The sequence below is a fragment of the Hordeum vulgare genome, chromosome 1H (assembly GCF_904849725.1).
Source record: "Hordeum vulgare subsp. vulgare chromosome 1H, MorexV3_pseudomolecules_assembly, whole genome shotgun sequence".
In the NCBI taxonomy this organism is placed as follows: domain Eukaryota; kingdom Viridiplantae; phylum Streptophyta; class Magnoliopsida; order Poales; family Poaceae; genus Hordeum; species Hordeum vulgare.
This window is the reverse complement of record NC_058518.1, coordinates 465,767,476-465,787,259: the sequence shown is the minus strand read 5'-3', so window position 1 is coordinate 465,787,259 and position 19,784 is coordinate 465,767,476. Positions and strand designations below refer to the sequence as shown.

At 46.9% G+C, this 19,784-nt stretch overlaps 1 protein-coding gene across 1 annotated transcript; it reads right to left on the bottom strand.

Moving 5' to 3' along the window:
* Positions 1–457: 457 nt before the first annotated feature.
* On the bottom strand, positions 458–4,811 carry LOC123445718 (phosphatidylinositol:ceramide inositolphosphotransferase-like). Its single transcript, XM_045122746.1, has 12 exons — positions 4,392–4,811; positions 4,185–4,274; positions 2,804–2,890; positions 2,644–2,712; positions 2,165–2,245; positions 2,020–2,091; positions 1,845–1,905; positions 1,659–1,761; positions 1,465–1,560; positions 1,341–1,387; positions 921–1,066; positions 458–755 (listed from the first exon to the last, which is right to left on the bottom strand). The coding sequence occupies exons 1-12, from the start codon at positions 4,422–4,424 to the stop codon at positions 681–683; spliced, it is 960 nt and encodes a 319-aa protein (XP_044978681.1). The 5' UTR covers positions 4,425–4,811; the 3' UTR covers positions 458–680.
* Positions 4,812–19,784: the final 14,973 nt, after the last annotated feature.

The window sequence follows — 19,784 nt, the reverse complement described above, 5'->3', positions numbered from 1 at the left end:
ATAGGCGCCTTGTCCCCGTCCCACTTCTACTCCGTATTTTCCCACAATAATCAAAGATTGTCATCTGGCGGAAATATTGCTTCATGGTCGCGGTCCCTTTCCCCAAACACAGAACGGTGAAATTCTCGGGCCCAAGGCAGAGGGAGGGAAGGAAGGAAATCGCACGCAAACCCCGATATGGATGGTGGCCTGGGCGGGCGAGCTGCCGCGCGGCGCACTCGATGCCGCTGCACGGCTTTCGCGGCCACACGCTACTGCTGCTGCTACTAAGTAGCACGCATCCATCACATGCGCAGCACCCGCGCCCGCGCCCATGCCGCCGCTTACGTCGTCGCCGTGCGCGGCACAAACAGAAGGAGCTCATCATCCGACCACGCCACGCCACGCATGGCGCAACAAGCCCAGGCAGGAGGTGCCGAACGAGAAAGAAATAGATGTGAAATTATGAATGCGGACGTCAATGGATGGATAGATTCATCATAGAATTAAGCAGGTCGATATATACATTTACACCCACATCCACATCCACATATCTTTTGTTCAAAGGAAGGCCATCGCAATAAGGAAGGGATGGTGGGCGTCTGTCTTGTTCGGTTTCAGCACCGATACACAAAGAGAAAAAAGGCCATCGCCCACAGGATTCTCCTTGGGCGCGCCAAGACGAAAAACTCAACTCCCCGTCACGCGCCGTTGGGCGTGGCGTCGGAGAGCATGTCCTCCTCGGGGTGCCTCCCGTTCATCTGCACCCGCTGTCGCTGAAACGGCCAGAGGCACAAGCGTCAGCCAAGGTGTCAGCAAAACCACAACGTATGTCTGTGGAGTACTACAGGCAGTCCGGCGTGCCTCCTCGATGGGTACGAGCTCAAACAGATCAAAGATCAACAGGTCAAAGAGTTCACTGCTGAGAGCTAGTGCCATACCCGATCGGTGGGATCCCCATGGTTTCCGTTCAACAACTTATGGAACTCATCCTTGAGCCTCACGTCCTTCTCATCCTTCAACCTGCCGTCTTTATCTTTGGTGCTCAGCGGAATCAAGGGCGATCCGTTTGTACGGTCCGGCATTTCTGCAAAGGATATCCACAAAGATCGTTACAAAAGTGCCCACACACAGAAAATCAAAACAAATCTGCTTTTCCGGTTCGTAATCCCTAGACTGTCAATTTTTGATGACCAATGTAATACAACTTGTATTTCACAAAGAGTATACCATAAGAAACTGCATTCAACTACTAATCCAATGGTATACAATTCATATGTCATTGCTCAAACTGATGACCTAGAGGTACACGCACGCCTGACAAACCGGAAGGGAGGTAGTATGTGACATAAAAACCGTACCTGGGAGCTTGTTGTCCACAAAGAACACAACTAGATTAACGGCATACCTGTGAGGAAAAGTAACTATCAGAAAACAGGTAGTAACCAAAGAAATAACTGACAGGCAAAACGGAAGCTACTATACCAAGCAACAACAACATCGACGGTGTAATGCTTGCGAGCAGCAATGATGAGAAGACTTTGAATTATAGCCATTATCCAGGCAAGGAGCTTAATAAACCTGCAATACAAGGTTAAACACTTCAATTCTAATTCGGGCATACCCACCACCAGACAGAGCTTCATAAATTTCAAGCCAAGTATGGGTACGACAATAACCTTTTTGAGCCATATTTGTGATATGTTCGAACGAAAACAAGAGTGAAAATCATATGGGATGAGAATATAAGATCACCACAGCCAAGATTTACTCCACGGGGAACTGCAATGAATAACACAAAGTTCCGGACGGTCAGTCAGAGAAACTTGCACAAAATGTCAAACCAATGATGGAAAGGAACTTACAATTAATCAGGAGCACTTCAAGCACATTATTGGGTGGTGGAAGAGTGGCCATAGTTGAGCCCTATAAATACAAAGCTATAGATGACTCCATATATGACTAAATGAGAGGCTCTTCCAGGCTGTAATGCTGAGAAAGAGCGCATGCGAAAATTGGCCAAGGTGAAACAAGGGCTACCTCACGACAGTGATAGTTTGGACCCGGAAGCTGGGTGGAATAGAATGTAATGATCCTTAAAACCTGTGAAGCCTGGAGAAGCAATATTTAGTAACTTATCGGGTCATGCAAAATATTATAAATTTGTTAGGAAGGTTGCACTCACAACTAAAAAAGCGAGCACCCTGCGCCAGATTAGGATGGTGTAGAAGCGTTTGCTATGATAAATGAAAGGATGAAAGGTCCACTGCATATACAAAGATAATGTCATGATACTTGTAACAGCCAGCTAGATCAGCAGCATCAGCATCGTTGAAAAACAGGAGAAATTCATCATACAAGCCTAAAATAAGGAGGAACTACAGATGACACGGTCAAGTAGGACATCAAACAACACTTAATGTTTACTTTTTGCTGGCATCATATATGTCAAAATGAAGAAATAACATCTGACTAGTCTACTGTTTTTCAGGTTATGTGTAATGAACTATTTACTGAACATACAGCAAGAACGAACCCATGGGAATACATAGATATAAGGTAGGTGTAGGTAGTCAAAAGAAGTATTACATCCGTATCTAGACAAATCTAAGACAAGTAATTCGGGACGGAGGGAGTACGCAGTAGAGAATATGAATTACCTACCAGAAAAAAGGAGAAGAAGATGAAAACAAATGTGCATTCACTAATGTAATTTCTGTCTTGTCCAAGCTCCTACAACAAAGCAGTAGCCAAATGCTGTAATGAAAATTATATCAACTTAATAGACATATTGAAAACACTAAAGATATAGAAATCCACGTACTGGAAGGGCCATAAATCCCAGGTCCTGGAGCAGTGGTCCAGGCCGATGCAAGTAATGCACTCCTCGAGCAGCCAGCCCATGAATATACTAATTATAAAGAACAGTATTGTATGAATATCCAAGCAATACATTAATCAACTACGTATCAAGCACAACAGTGCAAGTGATCGTAGGTAACTAAAATGAAGAAACTTTTGAAGTGAACAATCAGGAAATGACCATCACGGTAAAAAAAAGGAAAAGGTGATACATGAAGAAACAATATTAACAACTGGGAATTGTGTTAGTCCAAGCATGCGCAAGGCAAGTTACTTGACAGGACTCTGGTTCTGGCAGACATATGCAGCTTGTGAACACACCAGCAAAAGTTGACCTGATACTAAAGGAGAGTTTGACGAATGATATCACAGAGAAGAAGGTAACGCCGAATGAAGAACTCACAGCGCAAAGAGCAAGATTAATTTTCTATGTATAATTTGCTGGCAAGTGAGATATGCTTTTAACAGAAACATAAATCTATATTAATTTTGAAATCAGGATAACGAGAATATATTTGATGTCCTAGAAAGGACAACAAGTCGACAAATAGAATGATATCCATGCATATAAGTTACAAGCCGATGCACGCGACGACAATTCATTCCTACATCACGACATAAATCGCATACGAATGCTGCTCCAGCACGACAAACATTTGAATAAAATGCTTACCCGCGCTCATTATACCACTCAATGATCAGTTATTCCCGCCATACACACAAGCGACAAACTATCAGAGATGCCTCCTCTCCTCCTCACCACCTGGATATGGAAGGGACTAAACAGAATTCTATAGACTTATTCCTTTGACTGACCTTCCATTCCAGTTGGTGTCCGTCCCCCTTGAGGGGGCCTACCGGGGGTGTCAAGCACACATTGGTGGTTTTTCTGCCGTTTGTTTCTTAAAGAACAAGAGGCAGATAAAACCACGAGCTTTATTAGTGATTCAAACTAAACAGTAAAAAGGGGAATGTTTTCAACGCATATTTCCTCCAAACAGGGCATGTGTGTGGGTGCAGAACAGTTTCCACAGAGAAATTTCATCATCTCTAGGTTTCTGCCGATCAGCAAAACTGCTAGAATGCAGTCCAATCTACAACAGGAAACGCTACTGCAAATACTTAACAACCTGCAAACCTAAGGTCGTCCCAAGTTGTGGGAAAAAACAGGTCTAATAATAAGATGATGCATGAAAAGTTGCCAAAAGGGGCAAATTTGTTATGACAAGCGGCCACATTTACAAGCCATTAAATACTGAAACGCGCGGCACTAGCCATAACAAAACTAATAAGTTCACACACACGACCGGAGGCTGGGTGGGATACTGGATCAGGGGGCTCACCTGGAACACAATCCCAGCGAGGAGTAGCGGCCACTTCTCGCGAAGCAGCGGCAGCTCGGTCGTCGTCTCCGCGCACACCTTCCTCCATACCTGCACAAGCCCATAACAAGGATTTGTAAATCCTCACAGCTACTCCTAAAAAGAAAAAGGAAAAAACTTGCGGTAGAGGCGGGCGGAAGGCATCGCGGAATCAAGCGGAGACGAGACCTTGGAAGCCTCCCGAGCTAGGTAGATCGTCATGGCAGTAGACCGCGCGAAACCTGCTCCCACGACGGCTGCTGCAGCTTCTACTGGGCGAGGCGATCACGTCCATGCTCCGATCCGCACATCACGCCTCGGCCCGCCGCGTCCGCGGGGAGGGATCGCCGCTTGGCAGGAGCAGGTGACGGCGCGAGCCAGAGGGAGACGCGCCAATTTGGGTCCGCTCCTCCGGCAGGGGAGATGCGGGAGGCTGAGTGGCGGCACTCTGTGGATCTCGCGGGAGGGTCGGCGGGGAGCAACGCGGCGGGGAGGGCGGCGGCCGGCGGCGTGAGACCTGAGACCTCGGGGGAGTTGGGAGTCGACAGGGGGAGCTCAAGAGAGGAGAAGAGAAGAGAGAGATCGAAGGAAACGAGATAATGATGGGTTGGTAAATTGCGGGCGGGGCGGGGGGGTTTATGGGAAAGGGGCGGAGGTGGGGGGTGGGTCGTGGCCTCGTGGAGTTTTCCAACCGCCTTTTGGCACGGTCTAGTTAGAACTGGAGAGGGCACGTGATTTGGCCTGCCGTGCTTGCTTTTCTTCTTTCTTCTTTCTTCTTTCTTCTTTCTTTTTCTTTTCTGGGGGGAGAGACTGCCAGTGCCGTGGGTGTTTCTCTATGCTTGTTGGCTTGTTGCCCATGGAGTTTGTTTGTAAAAGCTTTTTTTTTTCAAGTATAGTGTCGATCAATCCAGGCTGCTGCACTTGTGCAAATCTTTGTGTTTAGTGGGGTCATGCATTGCATGGCACCAGGCTTGCATTAGTCACTCTGCTGGTGTGATGATGATTTACAATTATGTTGGCAAACAAATGTTGTTGGTAAACACTGTTTTTTCTATGACGGCTGCTACAAATCAGGCTAGGAAATCATCCACCTAGTCAGGCGTTCGATGCGGCGTTGATGATCATTCGATCACGGCAATACAGTGATTTTCTAATGCCCATCCACCTCATGCTTTCTTCTCTACTCCCCATCTACCTGATGCTTTCTTCTCTAATCCTCATTCACCTGATGGACAACAACAACATCTCATGCAGAACAATGCAGCAATCCCCGGTGGCACCTTGGGTCGTCGGCGGCTGCATTGTGGTACCGGGAGCCACCGGGGCGGCGACAAAAGCTTGCGCGCAACATCGAGACGCCCCGGCAAAGCTTCATTGGAGCTCCCACGAAGCTTCGTTGACGCCTCAGCGAAGCTTCATTGCAGTGTTGCGTGTTGCGATGCAACTCCACCACCGGCCCTGGCAGCAGCTCTGAGCTCTGTACTGCTGCAACGCAGCTTCATCGTCGCCGTGTAGCAGTGTCCTCATACAATCTCCTATTGCAGCGCATCTCTACCGCCGACCATGGCAGCAGCTCGTAGCAGCTCCTGCTCCAACGCAGCTTCGCCATCGACGTGACCGCGACATCGTCTCGCATCGCCTGCTGCAACGCAGCTGAGTCGCCGGCCATGGTAGCAGCGTCCTCTCGGCGACGGGCAATGGTGTTGGTACGTTTTGCTATGTGCTCGAAGGAAGAAGAAAAGGAGAAAAAGGAACGGGTGGCTCAGACTTGTGGAGGAAAGAGATAAGGATGGGGTGAGCTAGCCTGCACGTGACGTGTGGCACGCGTCATAGGTGGCTTGCACCCGTGAGAAATCGGTCGGGTAATTTTGATCGTTTTCGTTTTCTATAGGTAAATAAGCCATTTGTAGTGCGTGATTGCTTGTTACTTCGGTTCAATAAAACTGTGTATACGATTGTACATATAAATATGCATTGTGTCGGAAATATGCCCTAGAGGCAATAATAAAGTGGTTATTATTATACTTCCTTGTTCATGGTAATCGTTTATTATACATGCTATAATTGTATTGATTGGAAAGTAAGATACATATCTCGGTACATAGACAACAAAGTGTCCGTAGTATGCCTCTAATAGACTAGCTCGTTGATCAAAGATGACTAAGGTTTCCTAGCCATAGACATAAGTTGTCATTTGATAAGTGGTCACATCATTAGGAGAATGATGTGATGGACAAGACCCAAACCTTAAGCATAACGTTTGATCGTATCGAGTTTACTGATATTGCTTCCTGCATGTCAATGTATCTATTCATGTGATCATGAGATCATGCAACTCAGTGACACCCGAGGAATGCCTTGTGTGTATCAAACATAGCAACGTAATTGGGTGACTCTAAAGATGATCTATAGGTATCTCCGAAGGTGTCTGTGCAATTGGCATGGATCAAGACTCGGATTTGTCACTCCGTGTGAAGGAGGGGTATCTCGGGGCCCACTCGGTAATACAATATCACAGTAAGCTTGCAAACAATGTGGCTAAGGAGTTAGTCACGGGATCTTGTATTATGGAACAGGCAAAGAGACTTGCCGGTAACGAGATTGAACTAGGTATGGAGATAACGATGATTGCATCAAAGGGAACTGGATACATGATTAACTGAATCTTTGAAATCGTTGGTTCGATCGATATAGATCTTCGCAGAATGTGTGGCAACCAATATGGGCAACCAAGCCCCCTATTGGTTATTGACCATAGAGGTGCCTTGGTCATGTCTACATAGTTCTCGAACCCACATGGTCTGCACACTTAACGTTCGGTGACGATATAGATACAGTTGAGTTATTGTGTTGGTGTCCGAAGGTTCTTCGGAGTCCGAATGAGATCCCAGACATGACGAGGAGCTTCTGCATGGTCCGGAGGTGAAGATTGATATATGGGAATTCCGTTTTGACAACCTGAAAAGTTTTGGGCATCACCGGTATTGTATCGGGGATGGCGGAAGGGTTCCGAGATCCACCGGAAAGGGTACACCCACCTCGGGGGGAGGGGGACATGGGCTGAGAGGGGTGCGCACCAGCCCCTGGAGGGCTAGGCGCCTCTCCCAACTAGGCCCATGTGTCCGAAGGGGTAGGTGGGGGCTGCTTCCAGTTGCTCAACAATTAGCAATTGTCTAGCAATGGCCCACCAGCGTGTGGGATCGCAACAGTTTTCGAGGGTAGAGTATTCAACCCAAATTTGTTGGTTCGACACGATGGGAGTGAAAGGATATTCTCCAGTATTAGCAGTTGAGTTGTCGGCTCAACCACACCTGAAAGATTAGTATCTGCAAGCAGGATATAAGCAGCAAAGGTAGTATGATAGCAACGATGCTAGGAAAGAATCTGTTGACGGCAGATTATTCCTAACTGAAGTATCAATGGCGCCAGTAAAGTATTGTAGCAGGTAGTAGCAGTGTAACGAGTAACAGCAATGGCAAGGAACATCAATAGTGACAGCAGTAGCAAGTAGCAGCAGTAGCAAGTAACATCAACAGCAAGTAACAGTAGTAGCAATAGTAGTGGCAGCAGCAGCAGGACAAAGCAAGTAACAGTAGCAACAATAGTAGTAACAACAGGAGAGCAAAGCAAGTAACAGCAGCAACAAGTAACAATAGCAGTGGGACAAACTCGTAGGCAATGGATCGGTGATTTGTTGGATGACATTCATCATGCAATAGTTATAACACGGAGAGATATGTGGCTAGCTCCCGTTCATCAATGTGATGTAGGCATGCATTCCGTGTGTAGTCATACGTGCTTAGGGAAAAGAACTTGCATGACATCTATTGTCCATCCCTCCCGTGGCAGCGGGGTCCAAATGGATACTACGGGATATTAAGGTTCTCCTTTTAATAAAGAACCGGACCAACGCATTAGCACTTGGTGAACACATGAACTCCCCAAACTATGGTCATCACCGGGAGTGGTTCCGGTTATTGTCACTCCGGGGTTGCCGGATCATAACACATAGTAGACTCAAACCTTAAGCATAGCGTTTGATCATATCTAGTTTACTGATATTGCTTTCTGCATGTCAATGTATGTGTTCCTATGACCATCAGATCATGCAACTCAGTGATACCGAAGGAATGCCTTGTGTGTATCAAATGTCGCAACGTAACTGGGTGACTATAAAGATGCTCTACAGGTATCTCCGAAGGTGCCTGTGCAGTTGGCATGGATCAAGACTGGGATTTGTCACTCCATGTGACGGTGAGGTATCTCGGGGCCCACTCGGTAATGCAACATCACAGTAAGCATGCAAGCAATGTGGCTAAGGAGTTAGTCATGGGATCTTGTATTACTGAACGGGTAAAAAGACTTGTCGGTAACGAGATTCAACTAGGTATGGAGATACCGACGATCGAATCTCGGGCAAGTAATATACCGATGGTTAAAGGGAACTGCATACAGGATTAACTGAATCCTTGAAATTGTTGGTTCGATCGATATATATCTTTGTAGAATGTGTGGGAACCAATATGGGCATCGAGGTCCCTCTATTGGTTATTCACCATAGAGGTGTCTTGGTCATGTCTACATAGTTTTCGAACCCGCACGGTGTGCACACTTAAAGTTCGGTGACGATATAGATATAGTTGACTAATTGTGTTGGTGACCGAAGGTTTTTTTGATTCCCGTATGAGATCCCAGACATGACGAGGAGCTTCGAAATGGTCCGTAGGTAAAGATTGATATATGGGAAGTTCCGTTTTGACAATCGGAAAAGTTTTGGGCGTCACCGGTATTGTATCGAGGGTGTCGGAAGGGTTCCGGGATCCACCGGAAGGCGTCCACCCACCTCGGGGGGCACATGGGCTGAGAGGGGTGCTCACCAGCCCCTGGTGGGCTAGGCTGTTGGAAATATGCCCTATAGGCAATAATAAAATGGTTATTATCATATTTCCTTGTTCATGATAATCGTCTATTGTTCATGCTATAATTGTATTAACAGGAAACAGTAATACATGTGTGAATAAATAGATCACAAAGTGTCCCTAGCAAGCCTCTAGTTGGCTAGCTCGTTAGTCAATAGATGATCATGGTTTCCTGATCATGGGCATTAGATGTCATTGATAACGGGATCACATCATTGGGAGAATGATGTGATGGACAAGACCCAATCCTAAGCATAGCACTAGATCGTGTTGTTCATATGCTAAAGCATTTCTAATGTCAAGTGTATTTTCCTTCGACCATGAGATTGTGCAACTCCCGGATACCGTAGGAGTGCTTTGGGTGTATCAAACGTCACAACGTAACTGGGTGACTATAAAGGTGCACTGCGGGTACCTCTGAAAGTGTCTGTTGGGTTGGTACGAATCGAGATCGGGATTTGTCACTCCGTGTGACGGAGAGGTATCTCTGGGCCCACTCGGTAGAACATCATCATGAGCTCAATGTGACTAAGGAGTTAATCAGACGATGACGTGCTACGGAACGAGTAAAGAGACTTAACGGTAACGAGATTGAACAAGGTATAGGTATACCGACGATCGAATCTCGGGCAAGTTCTATACCGACAGACAAAGGGAATTGTATATGGGATTGATTGAATTCTTGACATCGTGGTTCATCCGATGAGATCATCGTGGAGAAAGTGGGAGCCACCATGGGTATCCATACCCCGCTGATGGTTATTGGCCGGAGAGGTGTCTCGGTCATGTCTGCCTGTCTCCCGAACCCGTAGGGTCTACACACTTAAGGTTCGATGACGCTAGGGTTATAGGGAATTGTTATACGAGGTTACCAAAAGTTGTTTGGAGTCCCGGATGAGATCCCGGACATCACGAGGAGCTCCGGAATGGTCCGGAGGTAAAGATTGATATACAGGACGGATGGTTTCGGACACCGAAAGTGTTTCGGGCATCACCGATAACGTACGAGGACCACCGGGACCACCGGAGGTGGCCCCGGGGGTCCACTGAAGGGGGGCAACGACCCCGAGAGGTAAGATGGGCCAAGTGGGGGATGGGAACCATCCCCTAGGTGGGCTGGTGCGCCTCCCCACTCAGCCCAATGCGCAGGGGAGAGAAAAGGGGGGGGGGCAAACCCTAAGCCAGGTGGGCCTAAGGCCCACCAGGGATGCGCCACACCCCTCCTCCCCCCTCTGGCCGCCGCACCTCCCATTTGGGGGGGCTGCCGCACCACCTAGGGTGGGAACCCTAGGGGTGGCAGCCCCTCTCCCCTCCCCCTATATATAGTGGGCACTTTTGGCCAATGGGAGATAGACTTTTCCCTCTCTCTCGGCGCAGCCCTGCCCTTCTTTCTCCTCCTCTCTACCGGTGCTTGGCGAAGCCGTGCCGGGAGACATCGTCTCTCCACCGACACCACGCCGTCGTGCTGCTAGAGTTCTTCCCCAACCTATCCCTCCTCCTTGTTGGATCAAGGTGCGGGAGGCGTCACCGGGCTGCACGTGTGTTGAACGCGGAGGTGCCGTAGTTCGGCACTAGATCGGAATCACACCGCGATCTGAATCGCTACGAGTACAACTCCATCAACCGCATTCTAGCAACGCTTCCGCTTAGGGATCTTCAAAGGTATGAAGATGCTCTTACCCCTCTCTTGTTGCTGGTCTCTCCATAGTAAGATCTGAATATGCGTAGGAAAAATTTCGAATTTATGCTACGTTACCCAACAGTGGCATCCGAGCCAGGTTTTCTATGCGTAGATTCTATGCACGTGTAGAACACAAAAGTTGTGGGCGATGATTTGTCAATTTTCTTGCCGCTACTAGTCTTATTCTTTTCCGGCGGTATTGTGGGATGAAGCGGCCCGGACCGACTTTACACGTACGCTTACGTGAGACTGGTTCCATCGATAGACATGCACACCGTGCATAAAGGTGGCTAGCGGGTGTCTGTCTCTCCTACTCTAGTCGGATTGGATTTGATGAAAAGGGTCCTTATGAAGGGTAAATAGCTTTGGCATATCATCGTTGTGGCTGTCATGTAGGTAAGAAGGCGTTCTTGCTAGAAACCCAAATCAACCACGTAAAACTTGCAACAACAATTAGAGGACGTCTAACTTGTTTTTGCAGGGTTTGACATGTGATGTGATATGGCCAAAGTTGTGATGTTGCATGTATGATGTATGAGATGATCATGTTATTGTAGTAGGTTTCACGACTTGCATGTCGATGAGTATGACAACCGGCATGAGCCATAGGACTTGTCTTAATTTATTGTATGAGATGCAACGTCATGTGCTTACTACTTTTACTTCATTGCTAACAGTTAGCTATAGTAGTAGTGATAGTAGTAGTTGGCGTGACGACTTCACGGAGACACGATGATGGAGATCATGGTGTCACGCCGGTGACGATGATGATCATGCGATGCCTGAAGATGGAGATCGAAAGAGCAAAGATGATAATGGCCATATCATGTCACTATATGATTGCATTGTGATGTTTATCATGTTTTTCATCTTATTGCTTAGAACGACAGTAGCATAATAAGATGATCCCTCTTTAAATTTCGAGAACGTATTGCCCTAAGTGTGCACCGTTGCGAAGGTTCGTTGTCTCGAAGCACCACGTGATGATCGGGTGTGATAGATTCTAACGTTCGCATACAACGGGTGTAAGCCAGATTTACACACGCGAAACACCTAGGTTGACTCGAGGATCTTAGCATGTACAGACATGACCTCGAATACAAGAGACCGAAAGGTCGAACATGAGTCGTATGGTTGAATACGATCAGCATGAAGTTGCTCACCATGGTGACTAGTCCGTCTCACGTGATGATCGGACACGGGTTAGTCAACATGGATCATGTATCACTTAGATGACTAGAGGGATGTCGATTTAAGTGGGAGTTCATACTTAATATGATTAAATGAACTTAATTGTCATGAACTTAGTCTAAAAGGTTGTCTTTATAAATATCGTAGATGGCCAACGTCAACCTCAATTTCAACGCATTTCTAGAGAAAAACAAGCTGAAAGATGATGGTAGCAACTATGCAGACTGGGTTCGCAACTTGAAGCTCATCCTTGAAGCAGCTAAAAAGGCTTATGTCCTTGATGCGCCGCTAGGTGACCCTCCCGCTCCCGCAGCATCCCAGGACATTCTGAACGTCTGGCAAACACGGAGTGATGACTACTCTCTAGTTAGGTGTGGCATGTTATGCAGTTTAGAAACGGGGCTCCAAAGGCGTTTTGAGCAACACGGAGCATATGAGATGTTCCAAGAGCTGAAGCTAGTTTTTCAAGCTCATGCCCGTGTCGAGAGATATGAAGTCTCCGACAAGTTCTTTAGCTGTTAGATGGAGGAAAACAGTTCTGTCAGTGAGCACATACTCAAAATGTCTGGGTTACACGGTCGTCTGACTTCACTTGGAGTCGAACTTCCGGATGATGCTATAATTGACAGAATCCTCCAGTCTCTCCCACCAAGCTACAAAGGCTTTGTGCTTAACTACAACATGCGAGGGATTGAGAAGACCATTCCCGAGTTGTACTCGATGCTCAAGCCTGCAGAAGTAGAAATCAAGAAAGAGCATCAAGTGTTGATGGCCAACAAGACCACTAGTTTCAAGTAGGGCAAGGGTAAGAAGAACTTCAAGAAAGACAGCAAAGTTGTTGCCGCGCCCGATAAGCCAGATGCCGGGAAGAAGAAAAATAATGGACCCAAGCCTGAGACTGAGTGCTTCTATTGCAAGTGAAAGGGTCACTGGAAGCGAAACTGCCCCAAATACTTAGCGGACAAGAAGGCCGGCAACGTTAAAGGTATATGTGATATACATGTTATTTATGTGTACCTTACCACCGCTCGTAGTAGCTCCTGGGTATTTGATACCGGTGTTGTTGCTCACATTTGCAACTCAAAGCAGGAACTGCGGAATAAGTGGAGACTGGCCAAGGACGAGGTGACGATGCGCGTCAGGAATGGTTCCAAGGTTGATGTGATCGCCGTCGGCACGCTACCTCTACATCTACCGTTGGGATTAGTTTTAAACCTTAATAATTGTTATTTAGTACCAGCTTTAAGCATGACATTGTATCAAGGTCTTGCTTGATGCGAGACGGCTACTCATTTAAGTCAGAGAATAATGGTTGTTCTATTTATATGAGTGATATGTTTTATGGTCATGCTCCGCTGGTGAATGGTTTATTCTTGATGAATCTCGATCGTGATGTTACGCATATTCATAGTGTGAGTACCAAAAGATGTAAAGTTGATAATTATAGTCCCACATACTTGTGGCACTGCCGCCTTGGTCATATCGGCGTTAAGCGCATGAAGAAGCTCCATACTGATGGACTATTAGAGTCTCTTGACTTTGAATCATTTGACACATGCGAACCGTGCCTCATGGGCAAGATGACTAAGACTCCATTCTCAGGAATAATGGAGAGAGCAACCGACTTATTGGAAATAATACATACTGATGTGTGTGGTCCAATGAACGTTGAAGCTCGCGGTGGCTATCATTATGTTCTCACTCTCACCGATGATTTGAGTAGGTATGGGTATATCTACTTGATGAAGCACAAATCTGAGACGTTTGAAAAGTTCAAGGAATTTCAGAGTGAGGTTGAGAATCAACATGACAGAAAAATTAAATGTCTACGATCTGATCGTGGAGGAGAATATTTGAGTCACGAGTTTGGCACACACCTAAGGAAGTGTGGAATCGTTTCACAACTGACGCCGCCTGGCACACCGCAACGCAATGGAGTGTCTGAACGTCGTAATCGCACTTTATTAGATATGGTACGATCTATGATGTCTCTTACCGACTTACCGCTATCATTTTGGGGATACGCATTAGAAACTGCATCATTCACTTTAAATAGGGCACCGTCTAAATCCGTTGAGACGACACCGTATGAACTATGGTTTGGCAAGAAACCTAAGTTGTCGTTTCTTAAAGTTTGGGGCTGCGATGCTTATGTGAAGAAACTTCAACCAGAAAAGCTCAAACCCAAAGCGGAGAAATGTGTATTCATAGGATACCCTAAGGAAACTATTGGGTATACCTTCTATCTTAGATCCGAAGGTAAAACCTTTGTTGCCAAGAACGGATCCTTTCTAGAGAAAGAGTTTCTCTCGAAAGAAGTAAGTGGGAGGAAGGTAGAACTTGATGAGTTAATTACACCCCCTCTCGAACAGGATAGTAACGCAGCGCGGGAAGTGGTTCCTGTGGCGCCTACACCAACTGAAGAGGAAGCTAATGATAATGATCATGAAGCTTCAGATCAAGTTACTACTGAACCGCGAAGGTCCACGAGGGCACGCTCCGCACCAGAGTGGTACGGCAACCCTATGATGGAAATCATGTTGTTAGACAACGGTGAACCTTCGAACTATGAAGAAGCGATGGCGGGCCAGGATTCCAACAAATGGCTTGAAGCTATGAAATCCGAGATAGGATCCATGTATGAGAACGAAGTATGGACTTTGGTGGACTTGCCCGATGACCGGTGAGCCATAGAAAACAAATGGATCTTCAAGAAGAAGACTGATGCAAACGGTAATGTAACCGTTTATAAAGCTCGACTTGTCGCAAAGGGTTTATGTAGCGAAGCTGAAATCAGTCTGAATCATGTTAGCGATTGCCGCCTTTTATGATTATGAAATTTGGCAAATGGACGTCAAAACAGCGTTCCTTAACGGGAACCTTAAGGAAGAGTTGTATATGATGCAACCAGAAGGTTTTGTCGACCCTAAGGGTGCTAACAAAGTGTGCAAGATCCAGCGCTCCATCTATGGACTGGTGCAAGCATCTCGGAGTTGGAACATTCGCTTTAATGAGGTGATTAAAGCGTTTGGGTTCATATAGTTTTACGGAGAAGCCTGTCTGTACAAGAAAGTGAGTGGGAGCTCTGTAGCTTTCCTCATACTGTATGTGGATGACATATTATTGATGGGGAACAATACAGAAATGTTGGAGAGCATAAAGGCCTATTTGAACAAGAGTTTTTCAATGAAGGACCTTGGAGAAGCTGCATACATATTAGGCATCAAGATCTATAGAGATAGATCGAGACGCCTCATAGGTCTTTCGCAAAGTACATACATTGACAAGATACTGAAGAAGTTCAATATGGAAAACTCAAAGAAAGGGTTCTTGCCAGTTTTGCAAGGTATGAAATTGAGTAAGACTGAGTCGTCGACCACGGCAGCAGATAGAGAGAAGATGAGTTCAGTCCCCTACGCTTCAGCCGTAGGCTCTCTTATGTATGCCATGTTGTGTACCAGACCTGATATAAACCTTGCCATAAGTTTGGTAGGGAGGTACCAAAGTGATCCCGACATGGAACACCGGACAGCGGTCAAGAATATCCTTAAGTACCTGAAAAGGACTAAGGAAATGTTTCTCGTTTATGGAGGTGACGAAGAGCTCGTCGTAAAGGGTTACATCGACGCTAGCTTCGACACAGATCCGGATGACTCTAAGCCACAGACCGGATACGTATATGTGTTGAATGGTGGGGCAGTGAGCTGGTGCAGCAGCAAGCAAGAAGTCGTGGCAGCATCTACATGTGAAGCGGAGTACATAGATGCTTGAGAAGCAACTCATGAAGGAATTTGGATGAAGGAGCTCATCACCGACCTTGGAGTGGTTCCAAGCGTGTCGGGTCGAATGACACTCTTCTGTGATAACACTGGGGCCATTGCCATAGCCAAGGAGCCTAGGTTTCACCGGAAGACGAAGCACATCAAACGCCGCTACAACTCCATCCAGGACCATGTCCAAAGTGGAGTGATAGATATTTGTAAAGTACACACGGATCTGAATGTTGCAGACCCGTTGACTAAACCTCTTCCACGAGCAAAACATGATCAGCACCATAATGCTATGGGTGTTCGAGACATCACAATGTAACTAGATTATTGACTCTAGTGCAAGTGGGAGACTGTTGGAAATATGCCCTAGAGGCAATAATAAAATGGTTATTATCATATTTCCTTGTTCATGATAATCGTCTATTGTTCATGCTATAATTGTATTAACGGGAAACAGTAATACATGTGTGAATAAATAGATCACAAAGTGTCCCTAGCAAGCCTCTAGTTGGCTAGCTTGTTAGTCAATAGATGATCATGGCTTCCTAATCATGGGCATTAGATGTCATTGATAACGGATCACATCATTGGGAGAATGATGTGATGGACAAGACCCAATCCTAAGCATAGCACTAGATCGTGTTGTTCGTATGCTAAAGCTTTTCTAATGTCAAGTGTCTTTTCCTTCGACGTGAGATTGTGCAACTCCCGGATACCGTAGGAGTGCTTTGGATGTATCAAACGTCACAACGTAACTGGGTGACTATAAAGGTGCACTACGGGTACCTCTGAAAGTGTCTGTTGGGTTGGTACGAATCGAGATCGGGATTTGTCACTCCGTGTGACGGAGAGGTATCTCTGGGCCCACTCGGTAGAACATCATCATGAGCTCAATGTGACTAAGGAGTTAATCACACGATGACGTCCTACGTAACGAGTAAAGAGACTTATCGGTAACGAGATTGAACAAGGTATAGGTATACCGACGATCGGATCTCGGGCAAGTTCTATACCGACAAACAAAGGGAATTGTATACGGGATTGATTGAATCCTTGACATCGTGGTTCATCCGATGAGATCATCGTGGAGCAAGTGGGAGCCACCATGGGTATCCATACCCCACTGATGGTTATTGGCCGGAGAGGTGTCTCGGTCATGTCTGCCTGTCTCCCGAACCCGTAGGGTCTAGACACTTAAGGTTCGATGACGCTAGGGTTATAGGGAATTGTTATACGATGTTATCGAAAGTTTTTCGGAGTCCCGGATGAGATCCCAGATGTCACGAGGAGCTCCAGAATGGTCTGGAGGTAAAGATTGATATACATGACGGATGGTTTCGGACACCGGAAGTGTTTCGGGCATCACCGGTAACGTACCGGGACCACCGGAGGTGGCCCCGGGGGTCCACCGAAGGGGGGCAACGACCCCGGGAGGTAAGATGGGCCAAGTGGGGGTGGGAACCAGCCCCTAGGTGGGCTGGTGCGCCTCCTCACTCAGCCCAATGCGCAGGGGAGAGAAAAAAGGGGGGAGGGGGCAAATCCCTCCTGCCCCCTCTAGCCGCCGCACCTCCCATCTGGGGGGCTGCCGCACAACCTAGGGTGGGAACCCTAGGTGTGGCACCCCCTCTCCCCTCCCCGTATATATAGTGGGCACTTTTGGCCATTGGGAGATAGACTTTTCCCTCTCTCTCGGCGCAGCCCTGCCCTTCTTTCTCCTCCTCTCTGCCGGTGCTTGGCGAAGCCCTGCCGGGAGACATCGTCTCTTCATCGACACCACGCCGTCGTGCTGCTGGAGTTATTCCCCAACCTCTCCCTCCTTCTTGCTGGATCAAGGTGCGGGAGACGTCACCGGGCTGCACGTGTTTTGAACGCGAAGGTGCCGTAGTTCGGCACTAGATCCGAATCACACCGCGATCTGAATCGCTGCGAGTACGACTCCATCAACCGCGTTCTAGCAACGCTTCCGCTTAGCGATCTTCAAAGGTATGAAGATGCTCTTACCCCTCTCTCATTGCTGGTCTCTCCATAGGAAGATCTGAATATGCGTAGGAAAAATTTCGAATTTATGCTACGTTACCCAACATAGGCGCCCCTCCCAACTAGGCCCATGCGGCCGAAGGTGTAGGCGGGGGCAAACCCTAGGGGACCGGCCGCCCTAACTTGGGGGGCCAAGCCACCCTTGGCCGCCGCCCCACCTCTTAGGCGCAACCCTAGTGTTGCCCGCCCCACCCTCTCTCCTATATATATGAGAGGAGAGAGACGGCAGCCGCACCATAAGCCACGGTGGAACCCTACCTCTCTCTTGTAGTAGTAGTACTTCTCCTCCGTCGCGATCGTTGCAACACTTGGTGAAGCCCTGCCGAGATCGCACCACCACCAGTGCCACCACACCGTCTTGCTGCCGGAGAACTCAACCTCTACTTCACCATCACTCATCGGATCAAGGAGGTGAAGGCGTCATCGAGCTGCACGTGTGCTGAAGGCGGAGGTGTCGTCCGTTCGGCACTTGATCGGGACGTTCATGATCGGATAGCGGGACGGGTCGTGATTGGATCGCGAAGATGTTCGACTACATCAACCGCATTTCTCAATGCTTTTTCTGAGCGATCTACAATGGTATGTTGATGCACTCCCGTTCTCATAGATGTTAGTCTCCATAGATTGATCTTGCTGAGCATAGGAAATTTTTTATTTTCCATGCAACGTTCCCCAACAGTGGCATCATGAGCTAGGTTTATGCGTAGATAGCATGCACGAGTAGAACACAGAAGAGTTTATGGGCATTGATGTTCAGATTGCTTACTTCCGTAGCCTTATTTTGATTCGGCGGTATTGTGGGATGAAGTGGCCTGGACCAACCTTACTCGTGCACGTATGAGAGACCGGTTCCATCGACTCACATGCAACTTGTTGCATATAGATGACTGGCAGGTGTGTGTCTCTCCCACTTTAGTTGAATCGGATTCGACAGAGGCGGTCCTTGTAGAAGGCTAAATAGAAACTTGAATATCACCAATGTGTTTTTTGCGTAGGTAAGAACGGTTCTTGCTAGTCACCCATATCACCCACGTAAAACCTGGAACAACAAAGTAGAGGACGTCTAACTTGTTTTTGCAGGGTATGTTGTGATATGATATGGCCAAGAAAATGATGAGATATATGTGATGTATGAGATGATCATGTTTTGTATAGATTATCACGACTTGCATGTCGATGAGTACGACAATCGGCAGGAACCACAGGGTTGTCTTTAATTATTTGTGCCTTTTTTTGCTTTACTTGATCGCTATGAGTTAGCAATAGTGGTAGAAGCATAGTTGGCGCGACAACCTCAATGGGACACGATGATGGAGATCATGATGATGGAGGTCATGGTGTCATGCCGGTGTCGATAGAGATCATGTCGGTGCTTTGGAGATGGAGATCAAAAGCACAAGGTGATGATGGCCATATCATGTCACTAATACGATATGCATGTGATGTTAATCCTTTTATGCATCTTATTTTGCTTAGGACGATGGTAGCATTATAAGATGTCCGTCACTAAAAAATTCAAGACAAAATTGTGTTCTCCCCAAGTGTGCAACGTTGTGAAGGTTCGTCGTTTCGAGGCACCACGTGATGATCGGGTGCGATAGACTCTACATTCGCATACAGCAGGTGTAAGCTAGTTTTGCACATGCAGAACACTTAGGTTAAACTTGATGATCCTAACATGTATAGAGATGGCCTCGGAACACAAGAGACCGAGAGGTCAAACATGAGTCATATAATAGATATGATCAACACGAAGATGTTCAACATTGAAACCACCTCATCTCACGTGATGATCAGACTTGGGTTGGTAGATTTGGATCATGTCACACTCAAACAACATGAGGGATGTTGAGTTGAGTGTGAGTTGTTGAGTAATATGATTAATTGAACTCATTATCATATTGTAGATCAATGGCTCGCGCAGTAGCTCCCGTGAATTTTAATGTGTTCCTAGAGAAACCTAAGATGAAAGATGATGGAAGCA